This window comes from Plectropomus leopardus, chromosome 11 (genome assembly GCF_026936395.1).
Source record: "Plectropomus leopardus strain MGB_pleo_1.0 chromosome 11, ASM2693639v1, whole genome shotgun sequence".
In the NCBI taxonomy this organism is placed as follows: Eukaryota; Metazoa; Chordata; class Actinopteri; order Perciformes; family Serranidae; genus Plectropomus; species Plectropomus leopardus.
The window spans coordinates 4,979,436-5,005,007 of NC_142186.1; the positions used below are offsets into that span (position 1 = coordinate 4,979,436).

At 37.9% G+C, this 25,572-nt stretch overlaps 1 protein-coding gene across 1 annotated transcript; it reads right to left on the reverse strand.

The window, feature by feature from the left end:
* Nucleotides 1-1,456: 1,456 nt before the first annotated feature.
* LOC121945598 (melanocortin receptor 5-like) lies at nucleotides 1,457-25,572 on the reverse strand. The gene is made up of 5 exons (XM_042489863.2): nucleotides 25,452-25,572; nucleotides 13,808-14,034; nucleotides 13,103-13,209; nucleotides 5,860-6,048; nucleotides 1,457-4,691 (listed from the first exon to the last, which is right to left on the reverse strand). The coding sequence occupies exons 2-5, from the start codon at nucleotides 13,970-13,972 to the stop codon at nucleotides 4,121-4,123; spliced, it is 1,032 nt and encodes a 343-aa protein (XP_042345797.1). The 5' UTR covers nucleotides 13,973-14,034; nucleotides 25,452-25,572; the 3' UTR covers nucleotides 1,457-4,120.

Genomic DNA, 25,572 nt, shown 5'->3' on the forward strand with positions numbered 1-25,572 from the left:
TGTTTATTTCTGTCATGGAAAATTATTCAATATGATAAGATGAAGACCTTTTAGATGTTCAGACTCCAATGTTAGACACAGCTGTATGATGTACACTTTATCAGTGGATCATTGTTCATTTTCTTTAAGTTTCTTGAGCGTCTTTGTCCATGTTCGTGCTGTACTAAGAGCTTCTGCGATCTGATTTATGTTTTCATGAAACCTATATATTCGTATAAGATCAACTGTGGCTCACTGATTCTATTTTATTATTCATCAAGATGAAGACTGAACATGAGTATAAGTTTTCTCTATATCAGTTTCTGCAAAGCACTGCTATGTTACATTATACAACAGTTAGTTCCAACCAAGCAATTTGATTGATTGAGAGACATTCCATGAGAGATGATACTGCACAACATCTTCATGGGACTGTTTACTTTTAACTCTGCATGTATCGCTCTGCTTCACAGCTGTTCAAAATCCATTAATTAGGCTCACACTAATGGTCAGTAGTTATCTAACATTACCGTAGGTTGTATTAATGTTTGAAGAGCGAGGAAATCCTGTCCGACCGGCATTCGACCTGCGGCCCAGGAGGGGGGTACAAAATTTGGTAAACTGCTGTTCACTGGGGGTAAACCAGCTGTCACAGATGTTGCAGGGATGTGCAATGAGACAGGGACACACTAGTCTTATACTAACCGCAGCCTGAGAGACACACAAACACACACACACACACACACACACACACACACACACACACACACACACACACACACACACACATACAATGTTTGTCACAGGACTTGAGGTGATGGAGATCATGGCAGTGAGTGGACACACGCTGGAGCGACATACTGTCTGATCCTGTCATGAAATGTAGCTATCACTCAGTAATAACAAACATTGTTGTACCATTATCCCCAGTAGAAACACAGTAATGCTGCTATCACCTCTGTTTGGTGCCTAAAGAGAAACACAGCAGCAACCCAGTAAATAACATGTCAATCACCATCTCCTCACCCCCTTCAGCTCCTGATAACAAAATCAGATCATATGCTGCGAATCATTAAAAGCATTGATATAATACGTATGAAATGGACAGATGTAAAATATTTATGGTTTGCATAAACATACAATGCCAATATTTTCTTCTTGAAACTGGGCTGTGTATTTGTCATTATAATAACTGTCATCTCGCCATCTTCTCTCTGCCTTGCTGGCTTTCTAACCACCCGTCCCTCCCCCATCATCCTTTTCCATCTGGGCTTGGGTGCAATCCCATTTCACCCTTAGTGTCAATGTCTTAAAATCCTGTTTAAAAATACCCATCGGCACCACATTCACATGGGACACACATGTCTCAGAAACAGGACATGTTATTATTTTTTGCATGGATTATGACCTTATGATTTCCATCACTTACAGAACTCCAGTCTATTGCTGCTGAAGCAAACAACAAAATGGAAACAGATCACAGTTTTACCTTTTGCTTTTATTCAGACACATTAAAAAAAAACAAAAACGAAAGAAACACACTGACATTGGTCATCTCAACTGAAGCTCACATTTATATTTTCACATGCTATGACTTTACCATTAACAAACATTAAATTTGTCCCCACTGCTGTTAATATAGTCTCACTGCACACAAAACATAGGACTGAGCATGCAGTTAGCACGTGAGCTTCACGTCTGTCCAGTGTCACATCACATTCAGTGTTTTTGCTGCTGCATCTGCTGTAACAAGAACTTCACAATCAACTATTACAACAAATAACTGTATAACTTGTCAGATATGCTAGAGCTGAAAGAATAGTGAGAAAAAAATGAGCTTTTATTGTCTTTCTTCAATAAATAAGCCTGTAGAGAAAAAATAAACTATAATTTTTATATTTAAGTGGGTTTTAATTAAAGCACGTTTCCATGTGTACATTTGTGTGCTCATTTGTTTGTGCTTCTTTTTGATCTCACGATGCAAAACACTCACAATAAACATGAAAAGAAGCTACATTAAGGCGTTTTTCACACAAAGCACACAAAAAAAACAACCTTTTAATAGTTTTTTGTTCCAAAAACATCTCATTGTCTATATGCATAATAATGAGTCAGCCTGCAGACACAAATAATACAAAATGTCTTGCTTTTTTTGTAATAAATATTACAATGTAACACTGGAAAATATTTTTTTTGTATCAACCACCAAGATTTGAGGCATTACACCTGTTATCAAGAGCAGTGTCAACAGATGGTTGCCTGTTAAGCTTCTCAGTTGGCGAGGTAGGCGCCACTAACATCCACATTCAGAGAGAGCACTGTGAAGCTATTTGTACATTCATTTTTACATCTCAAGTGTAAACTTCTGGCATCTTTACATAATTTAATGGAGACCATGGGCAGGGATGCAGCATAGGATCAGGGGTTACGCTGACAGAGTAGAGCCATGATTAATATAAAGACACAGACAGGAGAGTGACACCGCTTACAAATCATAGCAGAAGCGGCTGTGCTATTGAGCGCTGGCAGACTTTAGGAGGCTGCTCGTTAACTGTGGTACTAATGAAGCAGCAGGGGCAGGCAGGGCGTACCGCTGTGGCAGAAAATTGGCTGTTGACAGCTGATGCAGTTCAAATGTTCAGCAGCAGCCTGCTTTTCCCCACTTACAAATGCCAAACAAGCTGGTAACACATGTCTGAGGCCATGGACGAGTTGTGTAGTGGTTCCTCTGGTTGGCAGAGGTGTAAACACATAACGATGAAAATTATCTGCTCAGCAGTGAATCATAAAAATAATATGGTTGGAGTGAATATTGGTTTTAACACCTCTGACAGAATTTGAGTCTGTTGTGTTATTTTCCTTTCCTCTTCTTAATATAACAAAAGATTGTCTTTGTGGCACTTGTTTGTTTAGAGCACTTACATCACTGCTTTTTAACTTGTGTTTATGCACATACAAGTGGTCATTGACTGTAAATAAAGAGCTATATATTGAGAGCTGGATTCTGCGCAGTAGTGATATCTGCCGTGGAGGAGTTGCCGCCAAAACACCTGTCCAACCAATCGTGAGCAGCCCCATTGAATGTGCGCGCATGGATTGGCTGTCACAACTGTCAATCATAGTGGAAAAATACCCCTTTTGTATAATTTAATAACTCAAAAAAAACAACCTTATCATAAAATTAAACACCTGAACATAGAATCAAGGTGAACCTTCAGAATCAGAAACCGTCTTTGGGAAAATGAATGTCCCATTCACTAATATTGAGGGGCAGGCTTTATGACCTATACTGCAGACAGACACCAGGGGGCAATCGAGATTGAAAAGCTACACTTTGGGAGAACTGTCATCTTGTCCATCCTTATATACAGTCTATGGTTTCAATGTGATTGATATTTACTGTTCACCTTACTTTACCTTTATTGTCTTTCAAAATGACACTGACAATGGTATAGTCACACAAACTAAATTAACATTGGGTCATATTTGCCTCCTGTTTACTTCCATTCAGGTGTGTCTTAAACTGATGATGCTAGTCTACAGTGATGACGCTTAAGGGCAGCAGGCTATGAGCATGTATCAGTAGACTTGTTTTTATTGAAGAAAAGCAGCAAAACAAATTTCTGCTAATTTGGAGAAAAACACATTTCATTTCCTAAAGATTCCTTCCAATAACAGTACCCAATTAATTATCTTTGTAAAAGCTTTAATTGTGAAGCTGCAAAGTGAGAAAATGTTTTTTTTGTCAGAATGACAATCATTCAAAAACATTTTCTTTTGGTGCTGAAGGGGTTTGCTGCAGTTGGTAAAAGTATATATAAGTATACATAAGTATGTATATATATATATATATATATATATATATATATAAGTTTTATAGAAAAGTTTTTTCATTCCAGGCTTTTTTCCACACCTTACCATGTGTATCATTTGCCTAAACCTGGCTGTGTGTTCATATCATAACTTTGTGCACATGGTACATACATGAGGACACTTTATTTTCCTGCATACTATGAGTGTCTCCTTTGAACCAGTTCTTAAACAGCATATTTTAATAGAATTATTTATGGTTCTACTTCAGAGTCAGATTTGGTCAGTTCATCCTGTACTTCATGTCATTGGTCTTCTCATGCTGCATCTCTCAGTACTTACCCGTCAGAGCGCAAATGTTGTTGCAGGCGTTTCTCAGGCTGTAACAACAGATGATCTCCTTAAAAGTCTTCCTCATCTCCTGACTCCTAAAGGCATAGATGAGTGGGTCAATCACAGAGTTGCACATGATAAGGATGAGGTACATGTTGAAGTGGGACATGAAGCAGACGCAGTAGAGATTCCTCGGACATGATATCATCAGAATCAAGTGGAGGAAGAAGGGCGCCCAGCAGACGATGAAGATCCCCAGCAGGATGGTGAGCGTGATGGCCCCTTTCATGCTGGCCCGCTGGTGGATGGAGTTGTAGCCGGGCAGTGCGGCGATGCGCTTGACATGCGAGCGTGCCAGCATGAACATGTGGCTGTAGAGGGAGGCCATGATGAGCAGCATGGCGAAGAACATGGAGACCAGGCAGATGATGACGGGGGTGGTGTCTGAGTAAATGATAAAGACAATCCCGCAGCCTGTGCAGAAGGTCCAGATTCCCCCGATGATGCAACCGGCTCTCTTCACTGTCATGATGTTGTGGTATCTCAGTGCATAGAATATTGTGACGTACCTGTGGAGAATAAAACATATTGATATTTGAAGTCACCTAAGACTTTCTTGCAACCTTATCACTGAGGTGTCACTGAGGGATCGCAGGAACCAATAAAGGGAGAGACCTTTTAGATGTTTAGAGAAGTGGAAATATATCCCTGTGCAGTGATTGCACCCCACTAAATCGGTGCCACTTTATTGTGGGCCCTTCAAGTACTTAAAGAGGTATTTCACTGCTGAAAACATGGCCTGTTAATAAAACTAGGATTTGTCTGTAATAGAAGGTACCTCAAATACTTTTGTGCTATCCAACAAGAAAAAATACTTTTGCGCAAGAGGTAGAAAACTATCAGCTACCAGAATGCACTGTGCTGCACCAGACCAGTAAATGCTTCCACTGGTAGGTGACTTAATGCTGGATTCATCAATATTTTCTTAACTGAATTTTTACGTACCCTGCAAACAAATTAAGAACTGCCTCAGACCACGTGTACACACAAATGATGAACACCTGGCTGTCTTTGAAAACACTCCTAAACTGGACCAAACCTAACCTAACCAAACCTAACCTAACCTAACCTAACCTAACCTAACCTAACCTAACCTAACCTAACCTGACCTAACCTAACTTAACTTAACCTGACTTAACTTAACTTAACTAAATGTGTAGCAAGTAAAAGGAGATTATGTCAAAATCACATTAATTAAAAATGTTTCAATGGACAACGTTTATAACTATTAATTTGCTAATACATGCACCCATTTCATCCTCTGCCTTTGATCCCTGTAACAGTTTTAGATTCCATATTTTTTATTGAACACCAACCATGAGAAGTAAACTCAACTTTCAGGCCACTTTCAGATAGAAACAGGAAATGACATGAGGGTCACATACTGGGCAGAGATTAAAGAAAATTAGCTGATTTCCTGAGGATTATCCAAAAGAAAAATTTCTACAATTTTAATGAGAAAATTAAGAGACCAATGCTGGTAACTAATTACACAGCAGTGCCTCTATTGTAAAAAAAAAAAAAAGAAGAAGTGACCATGTTGCCTTGTTTTAGGACAATGATAAAGCACACTGACTCTCATTGCTACTCTCCCTCCAGTACTGTTGTTAAACTTGAATTTCAGGATGGAGTTAAATGTGCTTGTATCTCTCCGTACACGCCTCCCTCCAACATTACCTGTCCACAGCGATGGCCAGCAGGCTACACATGGACGCCACCACAGAGATGCAGATCATGGAGTCAAACACGTTGTCCATCTGCCGAATGAAGTGATCCTCCACCACCAGCTGTCTGTTGTTAAGCAGGTAAATGATGATGGTCTCCCAGGCATTGGACACACTCACCAACATGTCCGCCACAGCCAGACTGCAACAACCAAACAAGTGTCGGTTCAGCATTAAGTGTCAGCAAATAGGTTCACAAATCTGTACATGTTTCTGTTTAGGTGCTTTAAAATGATTCATATGGGCAGCAATAACTTTCACTGTGACCTGAATGTGTGCTCTGTCTCTAAACATGCTGTGAGTGTTAGCTGGAACTCTTTTGGTTGTAAGGAGGGAGGTCATAAAGTTCAGGTCCAAATAAAGTCACCACAAATTGATTAATGTAAAAACTGAGGTGCAAGTCATTTTTTGATTACATGGAGACGACACATGAAATTTGTTACTTGTAATCTAATTCAGATCATGTGTCTGTTAGTTCACGTCTGCCAGGTAGAAGGGCAATCACAAAGAGATAACAGAAAAAGCTAGGTGTGTTCCCATTAACCACAATGATGAAATTATGCTGAGCAGAGCTCAAGATTATACTGTACTATCAAAAGAACTTTAAAAATTCCACAAGCTGTAGTCTGACCATGGCATTTCATGACTTCACTTTAAATACACAATTTGAATCTTAATATTCCAGAAATTAATCAGTTTACTTTGTAACAGTTTACTTAGGTAACCAAAGCACAGTTTACTTTGTAAACTGGGATTGTTTGTCGGGTGACGAAGAAACATTCTGGATCGCAAGACCTGGAAATTATCTCCACTTTCATTAGCTTATTTTACCAGTTTTTATTTTAATATGTGTGCATAAATCACATAGTTTAAAATTAAAACTCCTTTTTTTCCCCATAAAACCAGTCTCTGGTGCAGCCTGTAATTCCACCCACACACATAGAAACAAACTCTGCCAGAGAGGAGTACTACTTAGAGATATTGGTGGGTTAGCAAGCTTTGTTGAGCCTAAATCTCACGAATGTGGTGAACACTTAGAGGACCACAAGCTGAGCGCCATCTAATTCCATGATATCACAGAGAAGACAAACGTCTCTATGGCCGATATTGCCAACATTCTGCAACTCCAACACTTTCTCACCCCAAGTCATCATGCATTGCTGCTTTATCAATGGACTTTCGTGTCTATGTATTATGCTCTAAGTATCCTTCTGCGTCTGCTGTTGATGTTCCAGGATACCACAACCAATGCCAGGATGGCAGCAAAAGCACATGGTTAGGATTAGGTAACAAAAGCACATAGCAACAGATGCTGGAAAATCAACAAAAGCACATGGTGATGTTTAGGAAACAAAAGCACATGGGTTAGGCAAGAAAAGCAAATGTGTATGTTTGCACAACAAAAGCACATGGCAATCAATGCTTAGTTATCAACAAAAGCACATGGCAACCAATGCTTAGTTATCAACAAAAGCACATGGTAAGGATTAAGCAGCAAAAGCACATGGTTAGGACTAGGCAACAAAAGCACATGTGTATGTTTGGGCAACAAAAGCACATGGCAACCAACACTGGGACATTAACAAAATCACATGGCTAGGATTAGGCAACAAAAGCACATGGCAACCAATGCTTAGACATCAACAAAATCACGTGGTTAGGAAAAGGCAACAAATGCACATGGTTATGTTTAGGCAAGAAAAGCAGATGTGTATGTTTGGGCAACAAAAGCACATGGTAACCAACACTTTAGATTTGATTGTGGCCTCCGCGGCTTCACGTCCACATTGATAAATGACGAGCTTTACATGGGAATGAACGTAATACCTAGTTTGTTGTATTTTGTTTGCTTGACAGAGAGGGTCATTATATTCTTCAAGTTTGTTGAGGATTCAGATGTACACAGTGTTATGTAGAAAGTGAAAAATGTTTTATTAATCTACTGAAGATTCATTGATATTGTACCATTTGGAACATTAGAGCATTATTGCCCTGTCTGCATCCAATTTTTCACATAATACAGCCCAGTTTTCCCACCGATCATAGTAATTCTGTTTGGGATTTAAGAGACATTAGTTATTGTTTTAACAACCTGCCTTTCCAACTGTCTTATCCTGTAGTTAAGATCAATTTCCAGTTTGTGTTTGTTTGTTTGAGCTGGTAAATGATTTGATAATGCCTCTGATATAAGCTTTAAATGCCCCCCATCTGACAACAGCAGAGGTCTCATTTGTATTCATTTTAAAAAAGATATAAATTTGTGACTCTATAAAAAGCAGGAAATTTGAATCAAGGAGATCTCCATCTTGGAGCAGCTTTAACCAATGGTGTGTAATAAAATATTAGAATGGCAGTCTACCACAGAGAGGAACATAAAGCTGTAAACTAGAAAATAATCTATGTGCAAATATGATTTAAAAGGGGAGGACAACAAAAATTATAGTCTTTCAGGATTTAACCTCCTCCAAGGATTACACTGATTCAGATCATTTCGGTATTCTAATAGCACCTTCATACTCCAGTCTAGCCCAGGTGCATAGCACAATATAGCTGTGGTTCCTGACTGGTCCAACCCAAGGGTCTAGATTTCTCCTTAGTCATTAGTTCAAGATCCAAAAAAATGTACGCAATACATATACAACAACAAATATAACAAATTAAAAAAATTACAAGAATAAAGTGCAATTAATAAAACGTAATAGAAAGAAAGAAGAGATAGTAAACCCCCCGCAGGCCCTGCTGTTATTATTATGTTTAACTTTAATTATGACTGAATACACTGTTGATTCTAACATTTTATATTCATCAAATTAGCCTACATATGCATGTATGCATATTTCTCTATGCATAAATATATATTTTTTAATTTTTTTTGTTGTGGGTAATCCATGATTATTTTGATCACTTTAACAATTAATTAAATTATTGTTTTGTTTTAAATGTTATTGCCTTTTGAATTTATGTGTTTTTTTTATGTTTTCATGTTGTATACATGTGCTTGTTTTGTTCATTTCATCACCAAAAAAAAAAACCAAAAAGGCTAAAAAGAAAAAAATAATTTTTATTCCTATTATTTCCTTTTGACTTGTCATCAGTCACTTTAATGTGCTGTCATCTGTCACTGTGGCTTCTGTCAGCTGTCAATCAGCTGTCAAGATGTGATGTCTCTGCTGTTGCACAGAGGATTGTGCATAATAATCACCAGAAAAGCATGCTGCATACTGCATACTGCAAAATCCAACTGGTTGTGGTAAAGATCCTGGTATTTTTGGCATATTGCATTTGACATACTATTTACTGGGACATACAAAATATTTTTTTGCCATTCTATATACTAGTACAGTAGATTGAGTATTCGCAAACACAGTGTGTGTCTCTCTCTGGCAGGTGTGGCTTCTGCAATCAAGCACCTGTCCAAAACTCACAGCTGCAACTTATCTCCTCTTCATCAGCCTCAGTATAAGAACCCAGGCCTCAGCTGTACTCTTCACCAGATTATTCCATCTACTCCTGTAGTGTTTATTGTTAGCCTCTCTGAGCTATTATAGGATTTTTCTTTGTGTTCATATTTCACCAGCATCTACTCGTGTCTGCACTCTCTTACAAAAAGAACCCAGGAAAAGAAACCACCGCTCAGTCTGCGTGCCCTCTGCCATTTTTGCCTCAGCTTGCCTGTCTACAGTCTTTATCAGCTCTGCTTTGATCATTTTGCCCTCTGCCAGCACCAAGCTCTGCAAATACACTAATTTAACTTTTATACTGCATTTTTGAGTCTGCTTTTGGGTTCCAAATATTACTACAAACTGATAAAATAATAATAAGAAATCTTAGTGGTTCAGCAATGCACGTGACAATACTACATTAAAAAGGCACTGCACTAAACATTTATTTTATTTTTATTTCATTGTCATGATCCTGAACTTTGATATCGTTTGACAACAATACTGTGTTACATATGTGGTGAAAGATGAATCCAGAATGGAGGAATGAGCGCTGAAAAGTTTGAAAGTTGTTCTAATGGCTTTGAAAGTTGCACTTGGGTACAATTACCTGACTATGATTTCCGACTGAAGAAATGGTGAATAATGTTAGATATTAAGGCATTTTTCAGACATGAACTCAGTCCTTCTCCTTAGATATTACTGCTATAAAGCATAATTTAGACTCATCTGCAGCACAGCCTGTGCCTTCGACACATCCAATATAAAGTGCCTACGCTGTCGAGAGACACTAAAGAAAAGCTGAGGGAGGTGAAACACTTTGTCTGTAAATGGTTTACTCCAGTCAGCATTCATCAGACATAGAAAACAGATCAGGACATTCTGCAGACATTTGAAGAAAAAGCATATATCTAAGATTGTATTGTAATGGATAACAGAACAAAGTACATTTCATTTTCATGGATACTCTCTGTCTCTGTTCTGTAATTGCATATACATGAGAAGCCATGAAATGCAGCATGAGAGATGCAAGTCATGTATGAAATGAAAATAAGCACTGATGTGTCTGTTTCTAAAAGACTAGGTTGCATGTTGAAAGAAAATGCACATGTAAAACCCCCCACATTAATCCCAGCACCACATCCCCAAACAGAGTGAGTCATCCATCGCAACATTAGGTGCTCAGCTGATCCACTCATAAAAAAGAGCAGACAAGAAGTGACGAGTCACAAAACCAACCAACCCTTTGTTTACAATTGTGCTAATACAATAAATGGCATGGCATGTCACATGTGATGGAAGTCTCAGGACTGTCAAATTTAATTTGCTATCTCCAGATCTCATATTGATTATGGTGTGATCTCGGGAAAACACAGTTATGTTATCTCAAGATCTCAAATGTGTTATATTGTTTACTTGGAGATCTCAAAGTAATTATGTTGTTACCTTGGGAAAACACAATTTCATTATCTCAAGATCTCGAGAAAATTATCCTGTTATCTCTGGAAAATGGAGGGGGGAAAAATGTATGTGAGTATGGCCACTTAGGGCTTTTGTATTCTGCAATTTTCAGGTAGATTTTTCTACATTTTAGGCATTTTGTCTTTTCTTCTGTCATTGCTCAGTGCATTCTTTCCATGTTTACAAAAGAACTTGGGCTAATTTGCTCAGGCTTCAAAGGGTTAATATCAACGAAGGACTTCCTTTTCTTGTATTTCTGTGAACAGGTCTTGGAAAAACACGACCTGGTGGTCCATAGACATTATCCTGTCCTTGTTCTCGGCTGCCTACATGACTCAGATCCTGTCTTGAAAGTTTAACATGTTCATTATCAGAACTCTCAAAGCTAGGGATTACATCGCACTCAGTATTCTGTGAGTCCCCTCGATAATCAGCAGAGTGGGGAAGGTCTCAGGACTCAGGGTGGTGTCAAGTGGCCACTTTGACACCAACACAAAAGCAACTGCATTTTTGACTGTCTGTGGCATGTTTACCAGTCTGGGATTCAAGTGATGATCTCTGTTTTACAGATCATCTATTTTGAATATGACACCATGGTGTCATACACTCTAGTCACTCTATTGGTGATATTGCCTTCACATCACCAGTCCAATCTTCTGCTTGCCCCAGTCTCCCTGAGAAATCTTTGAAGTTCATCTTGATCTCATTATCTGCAGTCAGTATTTGGAACCAAAGTCGTCTTTGAGGGCTGTGATTGCTTCTAAAATCCTTGCTGCTTCCAGAGATTGTGCCTGGGTTAGTTTGTTATCATCTTCCTGTTTCTTTAGTCTGTCAGCCTTGTTCTGAACCTTTTTTTTGGCAACCCGAGGCAATTTTATCTCATGTTTATTGAAAAGGGATACAGCATATTAATGAGCATGACTATAAAATACATATGTAAATATGCTGAAGTTAGCAGGACTGGTAATTTACATCCATAGTCCCTTGGCAGGTAACAGACCATAGAAATGTCAAGAAAGAAAGAAAAAATACAACAATTCATACAGAGGACCAAAGTACAGTGATGGTAGCAATGTGAGCTGCATGGTATAAAGTGCATGATGCAAAGTGCCTTATCAGTGTGCAAGTTGCAAGATTTAACAAATGTGTTGGTTGTGCACATATATTATGGATCACTGGTTAAAATGACAAGCTATATTTTAGACACAGTGCATTAAAAAAAACAGATGAATTGATCCTCTCCAATCTAGACTGAATCTAGACATTGGAGACTTGGCCAAAAACAGTGGGTAGTTCACATGCATACAACAATAGTAGCGCCACACATCCATTCGACAACAAACGCCAATCAATCCATCAATAACATGTAAAATAAAGTGCACATCAGACAGGTACAATGCATTTAACCAGTTTGGTAGACATTTCAAGGTCCCAGATACACCCAAACCTATTTTAATAAAGAAATGTTTTTGCTTTAAACACAGGATAATTGTTTAATTTAGCCAAGTGCTCCATGAATGAAGGCACAGCAAAGTTTTGATGCTTAATCCTAATTTTGCTGAAGTATATTTGACACTGCTGGTATTAAAGCTAATGGAACACCATTACAATGGATCACCGTAATGGTATTTATCACAGATAATAATAATAATAATAATAATAATAATAATATAGGTGTAGAATAGGTGGGTTTCCATTAAGATTTAGGCAAAACTTAAGCAATATTGTCAGACATAAATGCAATTCTTGAGCGAAATGTTTGAATCTGATGCATCATGTTTAAGAGCTGTAGAATATGCAGTTGAGCTGGCTACAGTGAATGTCTGTCAAATTATAAACTAATTTAAAAAAATAAAAAAAACAAAATAAACTGAAAACATCAGGGTCTTAAAGAGACACCTGCATCATGACTATATTTTGTTAATATTGCAGATGAGAGAGAGTTGGGATCTAGTTTTAGGGACTTTATATAACTTTATGTTGTTCTTTCATGGTTTGTAAATTAAATTGTGCTTTATGAAATTACAGATTACTCAATGCAAAAAGAGCAGAAGAAACATGGGATAACGACTCATTTTTACCCCGGGGTCCTGGATTTATTACACCAAGATAGAAGATAAACACTAAAGAACGGCACAAATTTAATAAACGGCCTCTTTTGCTAATCGTGCAGTGCTGGTAAATTTAGGAGTACATCTAAAAGCAGTAAAAATACATTCCATAAAGAAAGTTTTGATCCTAATACCTTATGACATTATATTTTTATAGTGTGTGCACAACAACTGAACCACTCACCTGCAGACAAAGAAGTACATGGGTGAGTGGAGGTTCTTGTTTTTCACTATAGCTGTGATGACCAGGATGTTCTCCAGCAGGGAGATGATACCCAGGATCAGAAAGACCTGAGGAGACAGAGAAATATGAAAGAACAAAGATGAGGAGAATAAAAGTGTGGTCAAAATGGAGTATAAGAAATATGGCTCCAAACATGGATATCACATGCCTAAAGGAACGCAGGAGGGACAATGGAATATTAACATGACAGAAAAGAGGATATACAAAAACACTAAAAGAAAAAATTAGAACTTTTTTTCAGGCTTCTGTTCATTTGTATTCCATCCATTCATCCATTTTCTGTAACTGCTTATCCCATTCCGAGCTGTCGGGCTGCTGGAGCAAATCCCAGCTGACATGAAGCAAGATGAGGGGTACACCCTGAAGAGCCCGCCAGACGATCACAGAGCTAATACATTGACACAGTTTGAAATTTACTAAGAGATACTGTTCTGTGTTTTACCTCATCAGGGTTTTAAAACTGTTCGAGCAGTAAGTCACTGTCATGTTAAAACAAAAAAAGTTGGGCACTGGAGTAAAGTATAACGGTGGAGTTACAGTAAAATGATGAACTGTTGATGGGATGCAGCTCAGTTTGCATTTTTTAGAAAATGAAACAAAACAAAATTACATTTTGGTGTTTAGTGCCACTCATCCTGGTCTTACCTCCACAGCGATGTGGACCTGCTCGCATGCTGCAGGTTTGGATGTGCTGGTCTTGTCTGGCAGTAATGGAGGGGGCAGGGTGTAGTTCTGGTGGTAGGAGTAAGCCCAGGTGGAGTTACCCAGCGGCATCTCCTCTTGGTAGGAGGACTGATTGGACAGATTCATCCCTGCTGTGGCTCGGGTCCAGTTCACTGCTGCTGTATTGTGAGATACATTTTTCAAGCCGGCTGCAAAGGAAAACAGATGTCAAATTGAGACAGCGTGATATTATTTTTATTAGGTAAAATATGTTTTTTTTACCGTGTTGCTCAGATATAATGTTTATGTGCCAGATATTTATTTATTTATTCATTCATTCATTTTATTTTATTTATTTATTTATTTATTTATTATTTTAACTTTTTTGTGATGAAAGGCAGAAACAACTTAATTTCATGGTCATCTCCAGGACCATTCCCAAGCAATATAATTGTATTGCAGAAAAAATAGGGATTGATTAATCAAATAGACATACACATACTGGATACGGGATAGAGTTTCATTCACACCAAGCTTGGGGACTTCCTTGAATCTCAACTAATTTAGTTATCTGGCAACCTTACTGTGAGGACATGTTGTGCTTCAGAGTTTTTGGTCGGCAGATTTTTGTTATCTTTAGACAGAACTAGGCTTGCTATTTTTCACTGCTTTTAGTCCTCCTGCTATGTTAAGCTAACCCACTGCTGGTGGCAGCTAGGAATACAGTGCTTCCCACAGAGTGTGTGTTGTGTGAGTTGACAAAGACAGCAAACTTTTATTTTTGTTTGTTGTCTATTGTATGTGTAATCCCTTTGTATTATTCTGTGTCCCCTCTTTGAAGTTGGAGGTTTTTGCAGGCCTGTGAATGCATTGCAGGTAGAGCTCTCCTTGAATTGTTTGTTTCCTCAGTAGCAGTTTGTGACTTGCGGGGTGGATAAGTGATCTGTTGATCCGTTCAGAGCCGGTCAGATCGATTGATGAGAGCAAAAGCTGCTGTGAGTAAATGCAAACTTCTAGACCCTGCTGAATAAATGTTTATTTTCAATGTGCGTGATGTTCTGCTGCTCCATCTATGCCCAGAGTGCACTCTGCCCTCCGGGATTGTGGTGCAATGAATATCTGAATGGTATATATATTTCAACAGTGTTCCAAATGAACGGCCCTGCTCCCAAAATAGAAAATCCATTGGTGGCAGCACGTTTTAAACTTGCTGGGCAAACACTAATAATGACTGTTTGGGAAACCCTTAACTCTGTCGGCATGAAATTAATCAGACTGTTGCACTTGATAAGGTCAGATGAGATTTATTATCAGTGGTCAGAGGTTTTGGTGATGACTGGGATCATGAGAGCTTTCTTGGGCAATAACTTAATTTAAGGACACATCAGATTAATGACTCGTTAAGACAAATTGTCACCGAAGTTTGTTTACTGCTTTGGTTATGAGAGAAAAGCGATGTGTTGGCCTGACACAACACTGTAAATGGGACACAAGAAAGACTCAGTGTTAAGATCCAGGCCTCAGCTGATGAGACGAGACGAAATCCAACTGAAAAAGAGGGTCCACATGACAGAGCGACCCTCTGGCTATTCTGAATGATACGTTGGGGTTGCTTATACATTAAACAGATTTACAGTGTAAACTTTTTTTTTTTTTTTCAAATTCCTGAGTCATGTGCCACATGAAGCATTTCCCAGATAAGAGCTGCTGTCAAGCTGAAAAAATCTACACACTGAATAGAAAAAAGAAAGGAAAGCAAACACACCAATGGGAATAAAACAAAGCCATTGAAGCAAAGTTAGGCAATATTAATTCTCCATTATGCCATCCTAACCCCTGTTTTGACTGCAGTCTTTCTCATTTAAGCAGCCATCATCCAAATCCTATTACAGAGTGTCACTATGAGCTTAGTGGGTACAGTAATTAACCTTTGCTGCTTGGCTGAATGTAGGAGTCGTACTAAGTTATGTTTGAGGTGTAAAAGACATTTTGCTGCTGCTATGTGCGCACTTTGAACACAATAATTGCAGGAAATATGAATTATAGAAGCATAATTGCAATTTAATTCTTCCAGTACTAATTGGCCCAGAAGTTATCTTAAGCTGTTCAAAGATGAGAAGCAATTACTGTGACTATAAAATATAATTGATGTTGGAGCTATTTGTGCCTATAAGTGCCAACACTGTTCAAATCACAGCAGCTGCAGCAATTATGTTGCCATTATTTACTTCATAGGTAAGTCTACAGACCTTTTCTTTGCTATTCTGTTGCTAAGGGACCAGTTTAGGTCCTGTCAGCTACTGCATTAACCCATTAACACGTGGATCAAGATAAGTTTTTCTCAGTAGCTAGATATGATCAAAAACAGGGGGAAAATGCCAAGAAAAATATACTTATAATTCTATTAATTTTATCGATTATATAATTATATATATTGTATATATTTTTTTGTTTATTTATTTGTCGGGGGTTTTGTTGTTGTTGTATTTTTTACTTTTACTTTTTTGCTTATTTTGAGCCATTTCTTGTCAAGTTCCTTATCGCCCTCTTCCCATGTTTTTGAAAGAACTCTTTAAAAAGGCCTATAGAGTATATTAATAGTCTCACTATGAGTTTATTATTTATTAATGTTGGTATCATATGAAATTCTTCCCAAATACACACAAAACGTATGAGATCCATCCAATCCTGTTGTAATAACTGAAAGTATTCCTATATTCAATAACCTAATTGTTGATGTTTTCCATTTATGATCCTATATGGCAAATATTTCATATAGCAGGGAAGAATGTTATCGCTCTTTTTTTCAAACCGCAATAATGACATTATATGTAAGGCGCTCTAGACCTAACATTTCAAAGCAAGCATAGAAATTAAAATCATTTGATACTTTCTGTAAAAATGGAAAAGAAAAGGCATCCTCTATTTAGAAAAAAGATGAAAAAGAAACAAGTATTAAACAAGTATTACTGTAAATGTACTATAAATGTGTTACAGTTCAGACTGGATTAGACACCTACAGTATCAAGCCCACTTTCAAAAGATGCTTTGAAAAAGTGAGACCAAATGGTTCTGTGTGCTTCCACAGATATTCAGTTTGCTTTTAGAATTAAAAGTATTTTTTCAGACCTTATAATATACCTCAATATGTCCTCTTTCAGGTGAGTTCTTTTTTTTATTTTTCTTTTGGAAACTTTTAAGGGTTTCTTTAAGACATCACATCAAAGAAAAATTGTCAGCTTCAGAGATAGCTATGAATTAACACAGCACAGCAGAGATGTTGGATTAACTGCATTTGATGTGAGATTCTAGGGACATGAATTACAAAACAGGCTCCATCAAAGGTAATGATCCTTTAATCACTTCTTTTTTGATCATGATCTCAGTCTGAGTTCTGATATATATATATACATATACATGTGCAATGAATGGTGATACAACATTGCGTCAAACTGTGACAAATATGTCTTTGTGGTCATTTATGCTTGTATTTTGCACTGTCCAATTATGATCAGATCACACAACATGCACATTATTACCAGTTATGAACAGGCTCTGTGAAGCCCACTCTTGCGAATACTAACTGTGATAAACGCTAGGAACCTCAGCTAAAAGGAAAATATATGAGGATCATTTTTTTCCTCAATGGACTGCTTTGTTTTTGAGATTAGAGCATGCTAGCAGATGTCAAAACAGTTACATTCTTTAATTGTCATCCACACCTTTTAACTTCAAGAACAAGATTCTGCAAGCATACATCTGTTGCTTCATAAAACAGGGTTCTCCGTATTATAGGAAACAAATTTGAAAATCTTTCTGTTGGTATCTTTATAGATGAAATAAAAATTGAAATTTATTTAAAATTACTTTTTCCACAACAATTTGGGGCATGCCTTGTGATTGGCCTACAATGAACTTTGACTAAATCTGTAAAGCACTTTGAGTTGCCTTTAGGCCATGCCTTGCCTTGTCTTTTTAAACCAGCTCCTCATGCAGGGCATGATGTGATGCGAGAATGTAAACTGTATATATGTTAATGCAGCTCCTGCTATAATCATACATCTTGTGTGAGTTCGGACGCTGTGATCCTTTGTGCCCTGCTTGTGTCCTCCTGTCTCTGGCTGTGTGTTCCCTCCCTCTAAGTAACTGTCCCAGGGGGCCATGTATTGACTGGGATCTTGTGCCACTGTTACAAAACAGAAAACCCACACTGCCTTGATCACAACATCAAGAGACACATCTTGATGCTTCTGACAGCTAACGAACATCTGAATTTAAAATCTCACCATGGATGCACACTATCCACACGGTTTCCACTTTTCAGTTGCTGTTAAAATTTGACACATGCTTTTTATTTCTGTGAATGGAAAGGCTCCATGTGGGATAAAACAGAATACTTGAATGGATGTTAAATTTCTGAGCATATTGTGCTGTTTGAAGGTTATTTCAATATTTATATAGAAAATGAAGTGGAGATTTGTGTGCCTTTAGATGTTCTCTACATTATACATCCAGACAGCAGGACAACATCAATTATGCACAGTGCAACGAATGTAATTAAATTTAATCACTTGGAAATGTTAATCGCACCAAAACAACAATCTGTGAGCAGGCACTGTTTGCATATATACTACAATATAAAGTATATGAAAGGACATAATATCTCCACAACAAACAGACTGGTTATATAGCAGAGTCAGCTGAAACAAAACACTAAGCGAATAGGCCAGTGACATGAATTTAGTTATTTGTCTTAGTTTACCTAATCAATCAAGCTCATATTATTTACAATCAATAAATCATGTAGAAATTTTCAGTGTGATTTGCTAACACGCACTCACTCCTAACTCATCAAACATTGCAGCTTGGTCCTTGGCTTTGTTTTTCATAGTAAGATGTTCCAGCCTGTTCTCATTTTGAAGTCATCAGATACCACCGTTTTTGCAGTGCTTTTGCTGTAAGATCCTGATAACCAAAAGACACCTTTCGCGTCCACATGATATGCCGCTGGATGGCATCAGCTGAGAACACGGACAGACAGAAAGAGTCACGGTGTGATTAGATGCCGGCAGTAATCCAGACAGCACTTGCCACAACAGCCTGATACTTAGACGGGCAGTGTCATTGAGAATACAGCTGGACGGAACTTGTCACATCTGCATGATACGGCAAGAAACAGCCTAACTATGTGATATAATGAAACCCTGAACTTTCATGGTTTGATGGGGGGTTTTTTTTGTACATCTTACAATGTGCCTCCTTCCCTTTAAACTAATCATACATGGCAGCATCTGCATTTGTTGACCTAACAGCATTAGTTATTATGTGCTATTATTACCTAATCATAACCACAGGCAGTGTAATTCCACCATGTGCTGGTGTTGAGATCCCGGTAGCGCCATCCTGGATTGTAAAAAGAAGAATTCAATTTGTCCTTTGCAAGGCCGCTTTCTGTCTTGTCTCTGTGCTGACCCGAGTGCTCGTGTTAAACGTTTCCTGATTGAAGCATCAACAAGTGTCTCATTTCCCCAAATAAGAGTCATCCTCAAAAACTCATCCTATCACCCAGATTTGTACATATTCCACATAATCATGAGCCAGTAATTTGTGTACATCACACATATTTTCAAAGGCTGCCATCAAGTGATTAATGTACTGTACAGGAGTAAAAAGAAAAAAAGCAACACAAAACTACACACTTTCCCATGTTTGGTTCCATGTGAACTTTGATTCAATTTAAGGTACATCCTCACCATGTTTTTTTTTCTCCTAAACCTAACCAAGTAGCTTTATTGACTATGAATGGCATTACATTTTTAATGTAAGGTTACAGAGGTTAGGTTGAGGCATGTAAAGTTACTGTGGTTAGGTTTAGAAAAAATATAAACAAATACGTCTTGTGAAGTATGTGACATGTATTATCATCTTGATTTTTTTTTTCTTCAATATTTTCTTTTGGTTTCCCACGGGACACAAATAGTGGTCTCTGGGGTGAACATCTGTCAAGTAAGAACTGCCAAAACTGCAGTCCCATGAATGGTTTCTTGAGGCTGTCTCCAAGAGCGAGTCAATCCCATAGACCCCCCATGTTACATTGCTTTTGACTAAAAATATGCATAACTAAGGGCATGGTCGCTTTGAGTGTCAGACTGACTGCAAAGTGTCACCACAGTCTGAGTCAGATCGCCCCCTCTCTCCTCCAAAGTGCCACCCTCCTGTCCAAATATGGTCTCTTCTGGCTCCAAAAATCCAAGAAAATGCTGAATTTGAGCCTTCCAGACATATGCCCAAAAACTAGTGAATGATGTAACAGTAGCTAGGTCCATACATTTTATATAGTCTGTGTTTGTTTAACTCATCCCTTCCTCCCACCCTCCATGGATTTTCTAGCTCTTTATACTTCATTGCCATAGATGGGTTTATAAAAAGTTTCTACCTATGGCCAAGGCAACAATCGGTCCAGGATTGGAATGTGTCTATTTATGTGTTTACCAGTCAAGCAATGTGCAGCTATAGGCTTAACTGAATACAGATACACTGAGCACCAGCCTTTTCTGCTTACCATGCTGAGGCTACTACTTGTCACAAACCTTCACCACACAGTTCTATTAATCATTCACATTGCATAAACACTCAGAAAATCACAGCTAAAGCACTTTGGCAAGCAAGTTAATGCTTGAAAAGAAAGCCAACAAATACCTCAAAGAAATATTTGGTTTTCTGTAGCTCATTTGACATTGGGAGAAGTGATGTCGAATAGCAGGCATTCAGCAAAATGTCAAGGACACTAAAGTCCTAATTATTTTGTGATCCTTCAGGAAAGACAAGCACTTGAAAATTAAAAATTAAATTAATATGGTGTTCAACATTTTTTTCCACCTTTTTCTCACTTTGTTACAAGACTTTACGCAGTGATGCTATTGCAATTTGGAGGATTCTAAAAGTCGCCTACCAGTGTGTTGGTTCTCTATATGATTATAGCGTGGGAGAAAGTTTGCAATTTCTACAATTTGTAGCCAGTAGAGAACTGCTCAGAAAAGTGGCAAATTAAGATTGTTTTCTTTGTGACATCAACATGCATAAGAACCATTGTGACTGGTTCTATGACTAAGATGGTCAAAAAGTCTAAGTCAACAAATCATAGCACAGTGAAGGAATTGTGAAAGAAAAAGCAGTCGAGGGCCTCCAAGAGGGCTCATTTAAACACCAGCAAGAGTGTCAACCAAATAAGACCATGGTCCCCCAAGTCAAATAGCACTTATGTCTACTTTGCATTTCATAACAGACTGGAATAATACACAAATTTATTTAATATAATAATGGTAAAATTGTGATACTCTGAACACATGTGTTTGGTCTTTGGCTGTCATTAGAGGCCCACGCTTGGTCAGTTGAAAGTAACTGACTCACACTTACACTTTACTCATTTGTTAACCCATTGAAACTTGGATCGACAGCACTTTACTTGTGCAGCATTCAGATGCCTTTCACAAGTAATCAAACCTTTAAACACTGAGCAAATAGGTTTGATTTCTTTCTAATATGTGGGGGAAAAGGCAAGGAGCAACTTGGCAAGGAATGTCCTGCAAATGCAAAAATTAGTTGGATTTAGAACATTATTAAAAGTAAACTATGAAAACCTACATGCATAATTATCATAATTATATAATATAAAACATGTTATTGAATTATTATCACGTTTTATCCTAATTGTTGTTTGTTGTTGTTTCTTTTTTTTCTATGATAATTTTTGGGTTATTTTCCTGCACTTAAAAAAAATCCATTTCTTCCCCTTTTTTTCTTTCTTTTTTTTGGTGGGGGTAGAGCTTAAGGTTTCTTCTCAAGTACTCATTGCCTTCTTCTTCTCTTTAAATAAATCAAGCCAATTCACTCAGTTTCAAAGGGTTTAGCTAGTGCAAAAGTTGCGGTATATATGTAGGCCTACAATAAGACAACCTACGGAATCCATTGGTACCAACCATGTCATGCTAGCAAGTGTGCGGGCGAGTTTCCTCTCATATCTTTCGTCAAAGTTAGCAGAAGGGGCTTCAAATAGTCAAACAGTCTGTTCGCCTCGATATTCTTCAAGTGTAACTAAGGACTGTGAAACTGCCCCAAACACACTCTCTCTTTTTTCCCAAACAAAATTGACGACCATCTGCAATGATGTTACACACCCATAGACAGATCTTAATCCCAACCAATATTTGTGTGTGGGGCCCATGTGAGGAGTGAATAAGATAAAAAAAAAATAGCCCTAAATGGTACTGTCCATCCGTTCCATAATGGCCCCATGCCAACTGTCCACATGGGTGGGTTAACCCAACTTGGCCCCATATGGGTTATGCTAGGGCTACCTGGATACTAAGAGGCTATAAGTCCAAAATGGACATCATATCTGTGTACCCATATGGGCAATTGACATGGGGCTAATATGGAACAATATGGACAGTCCCATAAAGGGTCTAATTTTCAGGTCATTCACAACATACATGGGCCCCTCATTTGAATATTGTCTGGGATCTGATATACTAAAGATATGGTTTTTTTGGGGTTTTTTTGTTTTTGTTTTGTTTTTAAGTGTAAAAAGTGTTGTTTTTACTAGCTGATTGAGAATAATAAAAAGATGTACTTCTTTTTTTTTTTTTTTTACACCATTTGACCTGTTTAACTAATAGTATTATTTGATGTATTGAGTTAATTAATTTTGAATTTTCTAATAGCCTTTGATGCATTTTGTCAGTTGGGGCTCCATATAATACATCTATTAAAACCTGTATAATTTCAGAATAATTTAATTGTGACATTGTGTTCTCTAATTTGCACAAACTGAAGGACAGCCCTGCTGAGTGTCAGCCCTACTGAGCTCCGTCCGTCAGGATCTGAACATTTACTGGCAGAGAACACTCCCACTGAGCCTCCCCTCACTGTGATCTGCGTGGACAGCACCAGTGGAAGCTGATCCTCCGTAACCATCGCGTCTCATTCTGCAGCTGATCTCATGATGTAACTGACTCCAATGACAATGACACAGATGAGAGCAAAACACTGTGGTCATGAGGACCTCTTAAAAAGTTGCCATGGCTACGCTATCACAAACAAAGCGTTAAGTGGCATTTTCTTTTTCTCCCAGACGTCCCTCAAAATAACAGCAATATCACAATTCAAGTAATGATTATTCATTTCTTGGCTGTAAATCTTGTGCTAATTAGGTAGCTGCCACCAACAGATTTACTTGGAGGGTTATGTAAATTAAGTAGCAAGATAGGTGGCAATATTTCAGTGGAAAATCAATAAACCAGCCTCTGATGTTGTTAGGATTTTTAGTATGTCTGGAGTTCAGCTGAAACAAATCATGCCATCATGCATCTATACGTCAGCTTTTGATTGATATACATACCTACACTAATTCATATCCATATAAATGTACCATGTATGAATGTGAACAGAATCATTCCTTCTGAAACGAGTTGTACACTTGAATATTGAGAAAGGCTGCTTGACAAGTTTCATTTAAACATGAAAGTCAATGTAGGAAACATTTAGTGTCATAGGCTCCCGTTTGAAATTAGATTATATGGTATTTAAGTTTCAGAAATTAAACAACTTGAACGCCACACGATCAACAACAAAAAATACAGTAATAATGGATAGCCTACGATTTATGCAATTTTATGTCACTATAAGTTTAATTAAATATTCTCAAGTTTCATTCAGTTTTCTATATTAAATAGTAACACACACGTGTGTGTATGTGCCTGTGTGTATGTTTGTTTGAGTGTGTTGAGTGTGTGTGTGTCTTTATATACTGTGTATTATGCAATGTGATTATGAACTTGATTAAGGTTATGAAAATATCATGGTTGACATTTGCCAAGGGAATCGAACAACTCGTGACTAATGACTCACTTGACAAAATAACTCAGCATTGATTTTTAGTTTCACACAGGACACAAACACTTTGACCTGGGTCAAAGTCCTGTGCTCGTGGAATATATAGTATATATTACAGATCAATTGTAAAGCTGGTAACAGATGATCAGACAGTAATCTCTGTTTTTGGCTATTCTGTTTACCTAATGCTCCAGTGTGCAGGACTTATTGGCATCTAGCAGGGGGGCAGAACTTAAACTTCTCCTGTGAGCCAAGTGTGTAGGAGAATTATAATTGCTGGTGCAAAAATGCATGTAGAGCCAGTATTTTTTTTCTGCCCTGGTCTACAGTAGAAAGAGCACGACGGAATGTGTGGAAGAGGACGTGCTCCATACATAGATAAAACTTCTTATTCTAAGGTAACAAAAACACAAGTATTCTTGTTTTCAGGTCATTATAAACCAATGAAAACGTAGTTATAAATATTATACACTCTTTGTGCCATTAGATGTCCCTGAATCTTAAAATAACTGACAAAAGGAGGCGATTAAGAACCAGTGCTGTTCTATGTCACATGTATGTAATATTGTGCAGCTGCTTTCCATTTGCAGTCTGTTAAAGCAAGCTGAGTCTTATGAGTCACTATTTACATGAGCTTTAACGAAGTGACTTGCCAAACATCTCTCCCTCTGCAGGTGTCAGAGAGACATATACACACATATTTCATAATGCAAACCAAATAATAGACCAGAAATGAGGCAAGTCCCCACCCCCACATGTCTTTATCAGTAACCAGTCTGTAAAAAGGCAGATCCATGTCTCACACCGAGTGACGCTCACTGCTGCTGCTTTTGCCACTCTGGTGACTAATCTTGTGAGAAAATGAATCCTTCTGTGGGCAATTATTACAGTAACAATCAGACAGGAGAAGAAAAGATTTCCTGCACTGTGTGGGTGGCATCTATAAAGTTTTCATCATGCTAAATTAATCATTTGTCTCACAGCTTTCACTGTGATGCTCATTTCCTTTTTTTTTTTTTTTTTTAATGCCACAGTGTGTGGCACGTGAGACTGTGCAGCATCTGGACCTCTGTGTTTGTGTGAGCTCTATCTGCACCCTGTGAAATCCAGTGACAGCAAATATAATGAATGCGTTTCACCACGGTGACCTCATTTCTCAACAGACATCAGGGCTTTTTCTTGCAGTTTTTTGGTTTTGATGAGACATGCTGCACAGCTTTGAGTCTGTTGCAAAGAAAAGCTATTAAAATCCCATGTTAATTATCCTTTTGAGGACAGTGTGTCGACAATGTTGGTAACAAATTTAGGTTTCCCAAAATACAAAATATCATACAATTTCTATGCTTATATGAAGCTGTTCGTAGTTCATCTTGACATATTATAACAGTCAACCAGATTCCCCGGACAAAAAGTAGGAAATACTAAAAAAAAAAAAAAACATGTCATGCAGCTGCAACATGCTCAGCCAAGTAACCCTGAAATTTCTGTTAAATTAATGCAAACTCTGTATTTAATACCACAAACAAAAATGAAGTTTCCATACAAATTTCATAATGACAAAAATAATAATGAGGCATAATGTCACAAAAAATTACACACACCTTAAGTCTAGCTACTGTAATACTAGCTGTTCTAAAAAATAATAGTTTTAACCAAAAAGTAAATATACAAATATTTCGAGGTGGTGGTAAGAATCCATCATGAGTGAGGAGACAGACTAAGAATGACTCACCTCTCGCAGGAGCTGTGATTCAAATCCTTCCGTACTTGATAGTGGCTCTGTTGAGCATCAGACCAGCAAATTCAGGCATCGTGAGAGTGGAGATGCTGAGCTGTGTGTGAGAGAAACAGAG

Bases quoted from the DNA above. Each gene is read 5' to 3' on its own strand.
- LOC121945598 (XM_042489863.2), bottom strand. From the start codon at position 13,972: ATGAATCTGTCCAATCAGTCCTCCTACCAAGAGGAGATGCCGCTGGGT. The intron at 6,049-13,102 runs GTGAGTGGTTCA...TGGTTGTTGCAG, and splicing joins ATGTACTTCTTTGTCTGCAG to TCTGGCTGTGGCGGACATGT. The intron at 4,692-5,859 runs GTAATGTTGGAG...TATTCTCCACAG, and splicing joins CTGGCCATCGCTGTGGACAG to GTACGTCACAATATTCTATG.